Source organism: Octopus bimaculoides, chromosome 4 (genome assembly GCF_046866305.1).
Source record: "Octopus bimaculoides isolate indiv1 chromosome 4, ASM4686630v1, whole genome shotgun sequence".
NCBI lineage: Eukaryota > Metazoa > Mollusca > Cephalopoda > Octopoda > Octopodidae > Octopus > Octopus bimaculoides.
The window spans coordinates 1788912-1805687 of NC_142931.1; the positions used below are offsets into that span (position 1 = coordinate 1788912).

Here is a 16776-nt window from a genome sequence, read left to right on the forward strand (position 1 = left end):
TTCAAAACGTAAAAAAGCAGAGTACGAGGGCCAAAGAAATCGGGATTTTGCAATATTATTTTAATCACTTAGTTTTACACTTTTCACTGGGAAAGGCAAAGGCTGATACAGCTCGGCACCAGTGACGTTGCAACTCATTTATACAGGTGAGTGAACTGGAGCAATGTGAAATAAAGTGTCTTGCTCAAGAACACAGCCCGGCCCGGGAGCGAAATTTTTCCCCCACGAGAGTTCCGGACCCCAGTAATGATCTCATTTACATACGGCCAATCAGAGTTCACCTTGACCTGGTTGTACACAAACATCTATGCAGAGATAGCCATGCGGATAACGAAGGATCAAATCCGTTCAGCTTTCAGATCATGCCTAGACGCAAAGCCCAACATAACATTCATGAATGTGTTAAAAACAATCAATCTCTTGGTAAAACTCACTCTGCCAAGTAAACTGAAGACGAAGAACGGTGTTGTAAGTCGACCGATCGCCGAGTTATGTCTGATTTTAGAAGGAGACAAGTAATTAGATAGATTTGCATCTATAACTGTTATCGGATTTTGTTAGGGCCCCATATGGTAGAGATGTGGATGGGAAAAGTGTGGGTAGAGGCTGATGTGCCAGCAACCCTCTCCCCTTACTGTTTTACAAAGTAAACAATAACAAATGATTACGTAGAGGCAGCCATGGTTGGAACAAGAATAACAAGCATTATTAAAAGGGAAAAGAAACATGGTCCTTCCTTACCCAAGTGACCTTATCTCATTCCCCCGTCACTTGTTATACGCTCATAAATTAGTTTGATGGTTGAGCTCTAATTGGCTGTATGCAAATGAATTTCATAACTTGGGTCAGGAACTCTCATGGGGAAAAAAGTTTCTCGGTCCGAGAATCGAGCTCATTACCTCATGATTGTGAGCCCGACGCCCTAATCAATGAGCCATGCAAAGAAATTGAAAGTTACGACCGGTCATGGAGTGACCATTGGTTTTGCACCTATAAAGCGCTTAGCAGTATAAGCGACCCATCAGATTCAAATGGCTGAAGGCGCATAACCTCTCTAGAACTAGAGGAACAAATACGTAACGGTCAGTTGGTTTTATATATATATATATATATATATATATATATATATATATATATATATATATATATATATATATATATATATGGGCTGAAAGCGGTGCTCCAGCATGGCCACAGTCAAATGACTGAAACAAGTGAAAGAGTTTAAGAGTATGTATATATATATATATATATATATATATATATATATATATATATATGTGTGTGTGTGTGTGTGTGTGTGTGTATGTTTTTGTGTCTGTCCTTCACCACTGCTTGACAACCAGTGTTGGTGTGTTTACATCCCCGTAACTTAGCGATTCGGCAAGAGAGACCAGGCTTTAAAAAATGGGGTTGCTTCAATGTACTTAGGCCCTTCAAGGCGGTGCTTCGGCATGGCCGCAGTCTAACGATTGAAACGAGTATGAAAAACGATATTTATTTTATGGTTTGTTTTGTGGTTTTAGATTGATTTCGAATGATGCAAGAATGGTAAAACTAATCAATTAATCCAGTTAATTGAAAATGAAGTAAACTTGAGCCAGCGAAAGAGGAAGTCTTTGTTTTTAGGGTCCAAACGAGAGACGTGAACAGATAATGCGTGAATCCCTTTAGGGTTTCATATTTCTGTTGTCGTGTGGGGAAGAAGTTCAGTTTTGTGACTGGATACTTTCAGATAATCAAAGATAGACATTAAATAAGAATTGGCGAGTGGAGTCTTGCAGGAGATTTAGCTTATTCCCTCTTGTTTCTATATTGATTTGTGTTGTGTAAAAAGATAAACAAAGTCCTAGGGATTGGCGCCCTGTCGATCTCTGAGGAATACTTCAAGGACTCAACGATATTACCCCAATTTCAAAGAGTTATCTAGCAGGGGACTGCAGCTGGAAAACCCTTCTCCCTTTTATACCCTACAAAGTGGATCAGATGGGGCGCAATACATCAAGAAATTAACTTATTTTCCGTTACGTGAGCCTGTAACAGCATAAACCCCGTTTCGTAGCTAATGGCTTTGTTCCTCGTTGGTTGAAAGGAAACTAAAGTTAGGGAAATTGTTTAAAAGAGGAAAAGAATAAACGTTGAAAATATTTTATCCCCTCAAAATATTTTCAACGTTTATTCTTTTCGGTAAATATTTTGAAGAAGAAAAAGCTGTTTACTGAAACCGTGTTATGAAGTATCAACTTATTTAAGATTCAACTTGGTCAAGATCCTGTTTCTTCTTATCGTGTCCATCATTTCATTTATAACTTTGCAATTCTCCGCATTGCTGCTGCTGCTAATCTTTTTCTTCTTCTTCGTCATCATTGCCGTCATGTTGCTGTTGTCGTCAATGCCCTCGACAATTAGATATCGAATGCATCACATTAATTTATTCTACCTTTATTCGGAATGTTGTGCTGAGGCAAAATAAATCGTTGTCAGTGTTAATGGCAGAATCGTTAAGCACGTCGGATAAAATGCTTTGCGGCATTTCTTCCGACTCATTACAGTCTGAGTAGAAATTTCGCCGAGGTCGACCTTGCCTTTCATCCTCTTGGGATTGATAAAGTACCAGTTGACTACTAGGGTCGATGGAATTGACTTTCCCATCCCTTCGAAATTGCTGGCCTTTTGCTAAAAATTTAGAAGGATTTATTATTATTATTATTATTATTTAGCAGTGCTACCGAGGATTCACTGTCGGTTCTAGATGAACTTCATAGGAACGGAAGCTCCGCCAAGCAGGACTGTCTCAGCTGCGCGCAATACCACGAAACCGGGCACTGCACTCATTAGTGCAGTGTCCGGTGTCCGGGCATTGTTGACTTGTAGAGTTGTGTTGAACAGTTGTTATCGTGTATGGGAGGAATCCGTCGTGAGGATCGGCCTTCCCGCTACCTTTTAACAAGGCTGGGCAGACGTTATTCCTGTCTATGGCGAAAGAGGTTGTGGTGGATGAGGTTGACAGGATCGAGGAAAGACACTCTCTTCTTCGGTTAAGCCTTCGTTGACTTCGTTCAGCTTGGTAAGCGGAGGCGGAGAGAGGGATGTGCTCCTAGTAAAAAGATAGGTGACTGGCAAAATGGCCCAAGTCTATGTCCCTGTAGATTGGAAAACAGTTAGTCGAGGGCTTGTTCATTTTGTTGTCAGAGTAATCGTGGGTGTGTGCGGTTCCTTGATTGTTCTTTGTTGGAGTTTTTCCTGTGTTGGGAGGAATACAAAATTCATGTTATCGCTTAATTTGTATATTATGTAAATTTTTATCTCTTTTCACCATCTTTTCCATTTCTTTCTCTTTCTCTTTTATGCAAGCCCTCACACAAATTGGAGATTGTCTTTGTGATGCCCCCCCCCCCATCTATACTCCTGTGGCTAATAAAAAATTACCATCACCACCACCATCATCATTATTGAAAGCATCGAGCTTGCAGAATCCTTATCGATTCAATCCTCCCCTTAAAATTGCTGGCCTTGTGATGTAGCAGAAACAATTATTTACATTGCCTGTCAATAAAGTTGTCGAAGTTTACACACACACACTCTTTCTCTCTCTCTTTCTCTCTCGTAACCCCTTCCTCTCTCTCTCTCTTTCTCTCTTGTAACCCCTTCCTCTCTCTCTCTCGTAACCCCTTCCTCTCTCTCTCTCACACACACTAACATAGAGATCGATTGATGAATTAATTCTGCGTGCTTACTGGTTTGCAGACAGACATTAGTTCCAGTTTATATTTGACTTCGGCGGAATCGGTAATTTCTGACGCAGCCTTCAATAAGACGACCGTTTCCGTCCAACCCAATGCTTCACCTCACCATTGACGGCATCAACGATATCGGTCGGCCCTTGGTGGGATATTAAAGGGTGAAGCGGCTGCTAGAGTTTTCCGAGGAGAACAGCAAACCAGCCTTGTTAATTACTGTCACCTCACCATTCTACATTGAATGAGGTTTGTATTTTATTAAATTAATGTGGACACGTCCGTGTGTTGAGGCAAGTTTTTATATTTTAGTGTGTGTGTGTATGTCTATCACACTACACACGTTGCATACACACGTATTTCTACATATACACTTCAATGAATGCATCTCTATTTTGTTGTCGCTGTTGTTCAGCCCTAGGCCGCCGGACCTGCTCGAACAGCCACATAATGAAAGGTGTCCCAGCCTTGATCAACGTGTCTTATACACACACAAACACACGTCCAGGAGCTGCAGTATAAAATATATCCTTCATTATTTGACAATTGATTCGTATTTGACGGAGATTTTGCTGCTATTTCTTGCAAGTCGAGCGACTGCATCCAGACTCACCCATGTGTGCGTGCGTGCGTGTCATACACTGACGTATATCTATAAGCATTTATTTACATTTTCATACCACGTATGTATATTGTGTGACTGCGTTATGTATGTACGTAATATATATATATATATATATATATATATATATATATATATATATATATATATATATATATATATATATATATATATATATATATATATATATATATATATATGCCTTTAATCGTATGTATATTTATGCATGTTTTATAGCTGTCTGCAGATGAGTGTTAGCATCTGTCTCTCTCTCTCTATATATATAATTAAAACAGGGTATGGCTGCAAGAGAGAGAGAGAGAGAGAGAGAGGGGGGGGGTGCATGTGTATTGCACACACACACAGCTGTTTGCGTGTATTATGTACACACAGACTTCTTTTTATGCGTTAATCTAAATTTTGGTTGATTATGCTTTCTCTCCTCTCTGCCCTTGGTGTTTCTATATTTTTCAGGTAGAACAGTTTCTCCATCACTAGTGTTGCCTTGATCTGACAGATCTGTTATTAGCACCGTTCCAAACATGACCACCCTGTTTTTTGCGTGTGTACCGGAGATATCTTTATTGAAGCTGATAGCGTACAGTTTGAGGTTGATTTAGTCGGTATTTCTTACAGTTTGAGCGATTGCAACGAGGCCGCCCCCATTGTCTCGCACTTCGTCTATGGTTGGTGACACAATATTTGTAATTGCTGCAGTCGCGTGTATTCTTCGTGCAATAATCACTCATACATATATATACGATTAAAGGCATATATATATATACATAGGCACACACATATATACATAGGCACACACATATATACATATATATATACCCACACATAGACAACAATGTATACATCCACATTGCCCTGAACTACCTTAGGAAATAAATACATTGGGTTGTCCCGTTTGTGATACATGGCAGTAAACATCTCCCAAGAATAATGGTAAGGAGATTGGCTGCTGCCGACGAAGGATGATTCAGACTCCGACATGAAAAAGATGTTAGTTATCAAGTAGAGTGGGGGGATGGTGGTGGTGGATGGGAATGTATGTCTGAGAGAAAGAGAGAGAGAGCTACTAGGGCTTTGGGTGTGGGGCTGAGGTATGATAAATTTTTTCCTCCTCCCGTTAGTTTTTTTTTGTTTCGTGTTTACCCTGCCTACCTCTACCCACTACCCAACCTTAAATCTTTGGTATTCAATCTCTCGTCCTCTTGTTATCCCTTTTCTTCTTCCCCCCGCACTCCATCTGTACCCCTTCTTCCTGTTGTTCCGCTGGACTGACTGTCAGCACAGACCGGTTGTAAATCCACCTCCTCCCAACCCCCGCCTGTCCTTCTTTCCCCTCCTGCCGGGAATCATGAGATAAAAATGGAATAATTCTTATCGGCAACTTGATGTTGATGCTACATAATAATAATAATAATAATAATAATAGGGTTCTTGTTTCTTTTCCCTTTCGTTAGATGGTTTGTTCTCTGTAAACAAGACCTCATCTCTCAGATGACACAAACATCGCTTCTTCACTGAATTCTATTTCTCTACAAGTTACTTGCACCGTGAGTATGCCGTGTTTCACTTTTCTTTAACATTTCTATAGACATGTGCATATATGTGCATGCATGCATGCTTTTCTCAGTAATCATGTGCATGCACGTACATATGTGTTCTACAGACTTATTATGCATGTGTGTTTTCGATTTTACTGACCAAGAATCATTTGAAAGAACATACTAATCAACTAATTAGTTGCCGTAATTATTACATTTATTCTATTCTGATAATTCTTCACCTTTTATTGGTCTCTTTATTATTGGAATTTCGACTTTATTCTCTGTAGAATTTGTTTGTTCTTTGTCTTGTTCAATGTTAAACGATTGTGTTAATCACCAAAATCTTAGGAATGTCATGTCAACAGAAATTGATAGAAATATTAGTTTCTTCACATTACGCATTATTTGTCAGCTGGAATCGAAGATCAATGGCTTTGTGTAAAGTGTTAGGAATGTAAATAAAATGAAGATTTTCCATTGAGATTTGAAACACTATACCCAACATAGTCTCAGCTTGATAAAAGCTCAGTTCTTGTCGTACTTAATATTGTGCACACTGTAGAAATGTGTGTTTATAATTTTAGATTGCTTAACACAGGATTACTTTTAGAAATGGGAGTATAATGTGATTAAACAGATACCAGTGTATTACTGGTACTTCTCTTTCCTGTCCTGGAGTACTTAGAATGAAGTGACTCGGATAGGATTGAACTGAACATTTAGATAGCAAATATAACTAGTTTTTCTTTCTTGCTTTTATTGAATACAAGACCAACTTTGTAGAATAGGAAAAGAATTTTCCCTCACTTTATAACTGGTATTTATTTAGTGACTAAGAAACTTTAAAATTTGTTTCTTAAAACACCAAAATGTCTTTCAAAGAACTAAGGTTGTTTTTTAGTCTTTAAAGAACAATTTTCTGGTTGTGAATTAAATCCAGTGGAAGACTAATGACTAAAGATCGTTAGTGTTTTAAAAATCAATTAAAATATCGTCTTTTCTCACTCTTATTGTCTTGTCCATAGTTCTGCCTTTTTTCAGCCTCATTTCTTTCTAATAAAATGATTTATTTAGTTGCATAAATACCATGTTGTTGTATATACACCCTGTAGTTATGTATGCATTGTAGAATTTTATATACCCTACTGTTGTATATGTGTGTATGTGTATATATATACATATATATACATACATACATAAACATGCACACAAGCCTAGTAGTTTTATCATAAATTACATTGTAACCTGTACTCCTCCTCCCTGTAATTTATCTAATTAATAATAACTCTACCTCCTCCCTTCCATCTCACCTCTACAACTCCATATTGCCCTTTGTATAGGGCTTATTAATGCCCTAAACAAACGTCTCCCTTGGGTTCACATTTGTGTGTAAGAATATGACTGAGTTGTATTGTGTGTACAGTGTCACTAATGTGTACATACGTGTCTATAAATGTTGTGTTTGAGTGTGAAAAGGACTGAGTTGTAGTGTGTATTTGTGTGTGTTATATAAAGGTTGTATGTGTGTGTATGGAAGTTGATTGAGCTGTGTTTGTGTTGTGAATACCTTTTTTTCTTTTTCTTCTTGTTGTCAGAGGGGTGCCTTCTGCCATCAAAGGTAATAAAATCTACTGTTGTACACTCTGATTCCTCTCCCATTGAAAAGAAAAAAAAAAAAGGAACATCCTGAAAGATTCAGCCTTCCCTGCATCTACCCCTTCCATATAATTCTTCCTTGCATATAACCTTTTCTTGCAATATACCCCTTTCTCGCATCTACCCCTTACCATATGTTTTTTTTAAGTCAACATTGAACAGAATCCTTTTCTCCCTCGCCTGTTTTTTTCCCTACCTTTTTTCTTTTTTTTTTTACTGAAATTTAATATAATTTTACTGCAATTACTGAAGTTAATATTATTAGCTCCATTGCATTGCTGAAGATTGGGTTTTTGAGTTCATTTGTTTTCCAGTCAAAGCAAAAATGTTTGATAGTCCCCTTCAGATTTTTACCACTTTTTTTCTATCTTAGTCAGTTTCTTTAGGTTGCCATAGTTACACCTGGTAAGTTAATAGTTTCCAAAGTAGAAGAATATTTCTGGGAGTGAGAGGTGTCAACAGTATCGACCAACCACAAATGGAATGGAATCTTTAACTTATCATCACAATGATGAGTAATGAATGCCATAGACCAAAATATAAGACCGAAAACTAGAATTCCCTGCTTACATTTTCTTGTCTCTTGTAAACCTGACTACACCTTCATTCTCACAAACTTAATTCCCTGTGTAGTTGCCACAGTTAAACGGAATGTTTTGCCATTAAGTACTTTTAGACAGGAATGTGTGTGTGTATGTGTGTGAAAGAGAGAGAGAGACAGAGAGAGAGAGTGTGTGTGTGTGTGTGTGTGTGTGTGTGTTTTCTAATCTTCTGTAATCTGGAGAACTTTATTTCATTTTTATCTAAATGAAATATCTTGACATGCATGTACATCACCCCCCACCATCATCCACACCCTCACTTCCGCCTCCACAAAGAAAAACCAACAAGGGCACCTCTGTGCAGTCATTCAAACTGCTAGACATAGCAGCCAAATCCACACCAATCACTCCATGCAGCCTTAAAAATGTAAGAACACTAATTCTAGCTGTAAAAGTCAGAATACTTTTAATTGAAGTTTCTGTTCTTGGTCAAGACTGACCTGGGGCAAACAACACAGTAACAACAGTAATCCCTTAATTCAGTGTTAATTTATAAAAATGGAAGCTGATTAATTTCCTCAATTAATAAAAAGATGTTTTTAATCCTTCTTAAGAAAGAATTATATTAGAAGCAGTTTATATTTTGTTTTTGGTGGTGGTGGTCAGATCTGGTTGTTAGTTTAGGAAACATTGCAATAACTGATAGACTCTTGGCTCCTCTGTCCCCACTTGCAACCCCCATCCACCGTCTTAGTTCCTCTGTCCCCTCTCACTTCTGTTCACCTCATACTTTGAGGGTCCACCTGGACACTTAATCACCCTTATTTTTATTACTTTCCAGCTCCCTGATCTTTCTCTTCGAAAGTAGGGGTAGCAGTGTAATACCTTTGCAGCTAGGGGCCCATTCTGCTCTGGCCCCTTCCCCTCATACTTTAACCCTTCAGCCCCTACAAGCTGCATGGTAGCCTCACCAGAGTGGTATGCTCTGTAAAATGGCTGGCATTTGGAAGGGTGTTCAGCCATAGAAACCATGCCAAAGTAGGCACTGAAGCATGATGCAGTTCTTGGACAAGTTGGATCTTGTCAAACCATCCAACTGGTGCCAATATGGAAGACGAATGTTAAGTGATGATGATGATGATGATGTGAATGGCTGAAGCTGACTAAATCTCCCTGACTACTACACTCTGTTCCCATATTGATGCCATGGCCACAACACGTTGTACAGTGTATAGAAAGGAGAGTCCTGAAAGATGAAAAGCTGCTACAGAGATGTAGACAGCTTATTCACTGAAGGCATTAGCTGTGAAGTAAGAAGCTTGCTTCCCAACTATATGGTTCTGGGTTCAATCCTACTGTGTGGCACCTTGGGTAAGTTTCTTCTACTCTAACCCTTGGGCCAACCAAAGCCTTGCGAGTGGATTTGGTAGATGGAAACTGAAAGAAGTCTGTCATCATCATCATCATCATCATCGTTTAACGTCCGCTTTCCATGCTAGCATGGGTTGGACGATTTGACTGAGGACTGGTGAAACCGGATGGCAACACCAGGCTCCAATCTAATTCGTATATATATATATATATATTTGCCAGTACCGCCTGACTAGCTCCCATGCCACTGGCATGTAAAAAGCACCCACTACACTCTCAGAGTGGTTGGCGTTAGGAAGGGCATCTAGCTGTAGAAACATTGCCAGATTAGATTGGAGCCTGGTGCAGCCTCCTGGCTTGCCAGACCCCAGTTGAATCGTCCAACCCATGCCAGCATGGATAATAGATGTTAAACAATGATGATGATGATGATGAACTCACCTGTCAAAGACAATGTATGAGGGTTCATCTTTTTTGCCAAACGACTTGCACGAATGATTTGTTTCTTTCTTTTATAGTGATCAAAAGTATATGCTGCACATTAGCTCTCTCTCTCTCCCTCCTCCATCAAATTGACACATTGCCTGAACAGGTGCACACAGGTGTGCTGCACGTCAGGTGTTGAAGTGATTGCAGTGCAATGCGAGATGAAGTGTTTTGCTCAAGAACACAATGCATCACCGGGTCTAGGAATTGAAACCATGATCTCATGATTGTGGGTGCAACACCCTAACCACTAGGCCATATGTCCTCACCACATATATGTGTGTGTGTCCTTAGAAGCCATTTACCCAAGTGACACACACACACACACACAAATAGATATTTCTCAGCATGTTGTTTATATTATGAAGAATTCCAAAATGTGACAGAAATGGAAAAGTTTCTGGAGAAATCAATGATTAAGTATAGAAAATAAATGTTTGTTTTTACCTGCTTTGGTTCTGCCATGTTTGTTGGAATTGTAACAAAAACGTTTTGTTGGAATAAGACAACTTATACACCTCCCAATCTTTTTATCTGCTAATTAGAGATAATGACTTGCTGAATCATTCACTTATGATTAGAGAAATATAAACGTGTCAGAAGTTGATTTGCCTTTCTGCAAAGTCACAATATTTGTAGTCCTTCAGTTTACATTGTAGTCATCATCATCATCATCATCATCATCATAATCAACTGCTATCATTTTCACCCTCCCCCACTTGTTGTTTTCTTTGTTTTGCTTCCACTTTCCATGTTGGCATAGGTTAGCTGGGTTGTTGCTACTCTTCAAGTAAATAATTACAAAACTAATTTCTTTGCTAATTTCTAGATTTCTTATAAATGTTATTGCACTTTATATTCTTAAACTCGCATGTACACTCCGGTTTCTTGGACATATTCTTCTTACAAGCGGAAACACAGCCTTCTGGGTGGTTTTCTGCCAGCGACTGTAATGTTTGCTTGTATGGAACTCTTGTCATGTGCATATCTAACAATCATCATCATCATTTAACGTCTGTTTTCCATGCTGGCATGGGTTGGACAGTTCGACTGGGGTCTGGGAAGCCAGGAGGCTGCACTAGGCCCCAATCTGATCTGGCGGTTTCTACAGCTGGATACCCTTCCTAACGCCAACCACTCTGAGAGTGTAGTGGGTGCTTTTTACGTGCCACTGGCAAAGGGGCAAGAACAGCTGACATCGACCACGATCAGATGGTGCTTTTTACATGCCACCAGCACTGAAGCCAGTCAAAGCGGCACTGGCATCGGCCATGTTGGGATGGTGCTTTTTACGTGCTACCGGCACGGGGCTCACAACTACAATTTCCATTTGATTTGATTTTGATGTTGATGTACTTGACTCAATAAGTCTCCTCAAGCATGGCATGTCGCTCCACGATCCAATGTACTTTTTAAATAGCCTGGTTATGCAACACTGATATAGGCTACAGCTGTGATCTCACTTTATTTGCCGGGTCTTCTCAGTCACAGCATTCCACCGGAGGTCTCAGTCTTTCATCATTGCCTCTGTGAGGCCCAACGTTCAAAGGTCATTGCTTCACCACCTCATCCCATGTCTTCCTGGGTCTACCTCTACCCCAGATTCCTTCCACTGTTTGGGTTTGACATTTCTTCACACAGCTCTCCTCAGCCATCTGCAGTACATCACCATACCAATGCAAACGTCTCTCTTGCACACCACATCCGATGCTTCTTATATAAAATACTGAAATGAAAAATGTCCAACTAACTTTGATGTGATAAATAAATATAATGAAAAGATTTTCACAAATATTCTCAAAGTATCTTAAAGAAAGACTTTGTAATCACATATTTTTAATAAAAACTACTGAACAAAGGTGATAAAGAGGAGAAAGAGAAAGATGTTGCAAAGAAAGAAAGTGATGGTGATAGAGTAAGTATTGAGGATTTGTAGGTGTGGGGTGTTTTACAGTTCTCTATTTAAGAGATGAGGGATTATTTACATTATTTACATTTCACGGATATTTGTCCTCATCTTCCAGCTGATAGACCCTCCAGCCTTCATCAGGTGTCTTGGAGAAATTTCGAACCTGAGTTCTCATTCCTAAGGCACTTTTCGTTGGCGGCGGCGATGATGTTGTTGTTGTAATATGGCGCAGTGGTTAAGAGCACAGGCTGTTAACCTCAAGTTTCCGAGTTCGATTCCAGGCAGTGACCTGAATAATAATAATAATAATAATATCGAAAAATACCTAAGGAATGAGAACCCAGGTTCGAAATTTCCCCAAGACACCTGATGAAGGCTGGAGGGTATATCAGCCGAAACATTGTGTTAACAACAAACAAGATGAGGACAAATATCTGTCAAATGTAAATAATGTAAATATGTGGAATTTTGTTATGCAACCATTATGTACTATAAGATATATTAAATGTTTTTTTATGAGTCAACACCATGTTCTGCTGTGTTAGCAGTGCTCTACTCATTATTTTGTTAAGGTTTTTTCTACAGAAATTATAACTAGCACTGGTTTTTGTTATAATGCTTCGTATCAAGACATCAGATGTAAACAGACAATAAGGTCGGAGACAAAAATGGGTAATGAGTGTATATGCCATATTTCGGTGGATTGGTTGTTTGTGGGGTTTCGTTTCCCCTTCATCAACACACATCTAACCCATTTAATGTACTTTATAGTATGTTATGGTGGTATAACGAAATACCATGTACTTACAAATCAGTAATATTTACGTACCAGCTCCAGGAATGCATTTAATATGTAAACTAGTATATGCAATAGCTTAACACCACTGTACCAGGTGGCTATATAAGCGATGTGTTTGGAGATGAGAATGGATTAGATGGGTGCTGATGAAGGGGCGAAGCCCCCTGAAGCATGGCATATACCAAATCCTCACAATCTCAAATTTTACTGGATTGTAGTTTTCCAACTTTTCTTCTGCTTTCTTCTGTCTATCATCATCATCATCATCATTATAATTGTATTTATTTTTATCTGTTGTAGATTTCTGCTAACCGTTGAAGAGAATACCATTATGTCTCTGGAACTGCAACAGAATGTTGAAGAGATCATAGACTTTGCAAAGCAACAGCAGACAGAACTGCATGGACTGTTAGTTGCTCTGCAAGAAGCCAAAGATCAGGTACAAAGAGCATTGATGCTTACCAATTTCTCTTCCATTCTCTTTGTCTTTTAATGTTTGCATTTTTAAAAATTTTCAATTCAAGATTTCTCTTGGAATTATTCTCCCTCACCAAAGTCCTGCAAGCAGACAGAGGTATTTTTTAGAAATACTCTGACTTTTCATCCAAGGATGTTGCCTTCTCATCTCTCTCTCTCTCTCTAATGGCCTCTGTTCCATATAGCTCGTTACTCTCATGCCATCTCCCACTTGGCCTACCCACCTCCTATCATCACCCACATTGTGTTCACCCCTTTCTTCCTCTCCCAGGCCCCGCATTTAATAATTCTCCCTAATATTTTCTCCCCAAAGCATCTTCCCTATGGAATTCTCTGGAAGCATGTCTTTATTGCACTTGTTGATTTGCAACATTAAGTGCAACATCAATCCTCATCAGTCTTGGAGAATTAATGGCATCAGTTTTCACAAATCTTGGAGCATTAATGGCATCAATCCTCAGCAGTCTTGGGGAATTAATGGCATCAGTCCTCACTAGTCTTGTGGAGATGCTCTACAAAGGCCAGGGGCTCTATCCATCCAGACAAAACTAATAAATATAAAAAACAATAGAAACAGCTTAATTTAATTACAAACTCCTTAATTTAATTACACACACTTTTGAGTTTAATTTGTTTTTGTTAATTACTAATTAGCATATCTCTGTGATAAGACAGAATCCCATGGCCTCAGATTCAATCATTTTGTGAGGGAATCTTCTGAAGAGGAATTATGTTGAAGCTGGTCTCTTGTGCTGTGCCTGATTTGTTAACTGGGAGACACAATTTGTTCCGTAGTTTAATACCATCATTTGGCCCCTCTAGCACCTTTAATGGAGTCCACTCTGTTGCAGGAATTCAGGCCAACACATAGACTTCCTTTCTTGACCCCATTAATATTGGAGGCCCTGTAAAATGATCGGGTGACTGACCTTCCTTTCATGAACGATTAAAAAAAATTGAAGTTTCTGTATTTTACTGGGACACTGTTGTATCCTACAACACATGCCTGATGGAGTTGCAGTCTGACCAAATAGTTAAGGAGCTCCCACGTTTGTTCCCACATGCATGGCATCGTCCTCGTCGTCATTCTTTAAAATCTGTGTTTCATGCTGGTATCAGGATCTGCCATACCACTTACATACCACTTTTACAGGGTGTACTGGTTTTTTTTTCTTTTTTTTGTAGCACCATGACTAGTGAGGTTGTCATGCAGCTTGTTAGATTAACATTGCCTTTGAGTGAATGGGCCACAGTAAAGAGGGAACTGGCTTTATGAGCCAGGAGATGAGGAGTTAAAAGTGTGAGAGAAGGGTTCAGAACAGTTTTCTTTCTGTAGAGAAGCCACATGACTGCTCACATTAAAGGAAAGGATGGGAGTGAGTGGGGTGGAGCTGGAAAAGAGAGATAAAAATTGAGGTGATGAGGTGTGAGGGTGGGACCTGAAGATATGGGAAGAATGAAAGGGAGTGTGGGTGAGAAGTTGCAAGCATGTATGGGAAGACGAGAGATGGAGAAGTGGTAAAAGGGTGTAAATGAATGAAGAACAAACGTTGGAGGATTGTAAATATCTGTTGGAGGACGAAGAAGGTGACCAGCTGTGGAGATCAGGTAGGGTAGAAAGCTGGGTTTAGTGAGTGTTGAACAAAAGGTGTGGATGACCCATGATACATATAAGTTGGGTAGGGGAAGTAGGGGAAGTAGGGGAGATCTTCAACAATTATTCAATTATTCTAGCTTAGCCTGGCTTCTGCAATCTCATTAGGAAATCATGTAACAGTTCCTCTTTCTTTGTTTCTCTCTAGATTACTTCCAGTGGAGCAAAATCTCGCAATCAACTTAATAAACATTTTGAAAGTTTAAAAACGGAATTGAATGCTGCACTGGACAATAGATTGTCAGAATTGTTGTGTCAGGTGGACAAAATTGAACAGACATCTCTTCCTCCTCTTGATGAATGTAAAGATCTCATTAACCAAGGAATCTCCAAAGTCAACCGTATTATTGAAGAAGGTAAGATCAAAAGCTTTTAGTAATTTTTTGAATTAGAAATAATTAGAATTGTTGTATGGGTTGCAGTTATTGGACAGAGCCAGTCATCTTTGATAGACATGCAGTGGGACAACCAGTAAATATGGTTCCTTAACAAGAATCAGGGTGCGGCAGGGTGGTTTTGTAAGGCTTTGTTTTTATGTATGAAAGAAACCATCCCCATCTCCATGCTATAAACACCAGAAGAATGGAACTGAACACAAGAATTTATGAATTCAAAGAAATACTAATTATTTCATCTTTGCAAGATGTGAAGTTAGAATTGTAAACTAGACTCTTAGAAGAATAGACATGATTTTATTTAAATTTTAGTCTTGAGACAAGGAATCGTAATTTGGGAACGTCTACAAAAGTAGATGTTCCCAAACTTGGGAGACAGACACAATTGGTGTTTATGTTGATTTTTGTGGGAAATTGAGGGTTGGTTTGGTGGGATGGGAGTGGGTTGTAATTTTAGGGATAAAAGTTTGATTGAAGTTGTATCTTGAGAGGGTCATTACGCCAATAATGAAGTGTTTCAGGTGAATTTTTCTTTTTGCAGAGGAATGCAACAGTTGGGGTGAGATGTTAAATACAAAAAAGTTCAAGAAAGTAAGAGAAGCAAATAGATTGGGTTGAATGGTGGTGTCTGTAGCTTGGATAAGAATGGTGCAGGGTTTCCTAGTTCTGTAATATTGTTTGAAGAGACAGAAGTTAGGAATCCCAGAGAAAGTAAAATTGTAAAATAGATTTCAATCTTGCTGACAAAAAGGTATGATTTCATGACCTGTATGGAAAGGAATCCATTTAGAAGAGCAGCCATCTTGGAATTGTAGCTGATTTAGAAAGGAGGGGACAAAATCGTGTCTGTTGTGTCATCGGTTGGTCAGAAGTTGCAAAGATCCAGTTGCAAAAGTCATGTCAATTGTTTTAGAGAAAGTATTTCCTTAAGAATGTCCTAGTTTCTTGGAATTGCTATCTTTCAAGAATTCACGTTGTTGTTGTTGTTGGTAATGTTTTTTTCTTTCTTTGCAGGAAAGTTAATTTTAGACAGCAGTTCTGTGGATGGTGAAAAAGTGTCCACTTTTCGTAAAAATTCTGATTCTTTGAATCTCAACAGGTAAAGTTGTTCTGTTTTGGATTAATAAGCTTGCTCCACCAATAAACAGTCATCAACATTATTTATTAAACCTTTGGTGCCATAAAGAATTAGTCAACCTTATTAGTAAGCTTTCTCTTACTATAAAATGGTTATTACCATTCTTTGTGTTTATAAAAGACAAAATGGATGCAAGTGGTGGATTGCTAATGTTGGGTAAATTTGGATGTGTGGTCAAGAAATTTAATTGATACATGGTTCTGAGCTCAAAGCCATTGTCTGCTGTCTTGTACGATTGCTTTGAGTTGACCCAATATTTTTAAGAAATGCAATTGAAGAGAGAAACTTGTGTAGGAAACCTATGTATTTGTCGTCCTGTTTGGCTGCTATTTCTAGCAAGTTGAGTGCGGCTTAACATTTTTCAAATGGTTAACTGGAAAAGAAAGGAATAAAAAAAATCTTTCCATTGAAATTAAAAGTAAAAAAAAAAT

General features: G+C 38.8%; 1 protein-coding gene across 5 annotated transcripts in view; it reads left to right on the forward strand.

Moving 5' to 3' along the window:
* The window catches only part of LOC106869031 (cytokine receptor-like factor 3), a 39060-nt gene that overhangs the window by 13446 nt on the left and 8838 nt on the right, over nucleotides 1-16776 (forward strand). The window contains exons 1-5 of one of the 5 annotated variants that reach the window (XM_089350152.1): nucleotides 3848-3986; nucleotides 5832-5924; nucleotides 12982-13120; nucleotides 14961-15168; nucleotides 16222-16306. In XM_089350152.1, the coding sequence (XP_089206278.1) occupies nucleotides 13013-13120; nucleotides 14961-15168; nucleotides 16222-16306 (401 nt within the window). In that variant the 5' untranslated portion in view covers nucleotides 3848-3986; nucleotides 5832-5924; nucleotides 12982-13012. Of the gene's footprint in view, nucleotides 1-3847; nucleotides 3987-4809; nucleotides 4834-5831; nucleotides 5925-12981; nucleotides 13121-14960; nucleotides 15169-16221; nucleotides 16307-16776 lie in introns of those variants that run through there. The other 4 variants (XM_014914531.3, XM_014914529.3, XM_089350151.1 and 1 more) reach the window with 4 other exon arrangements.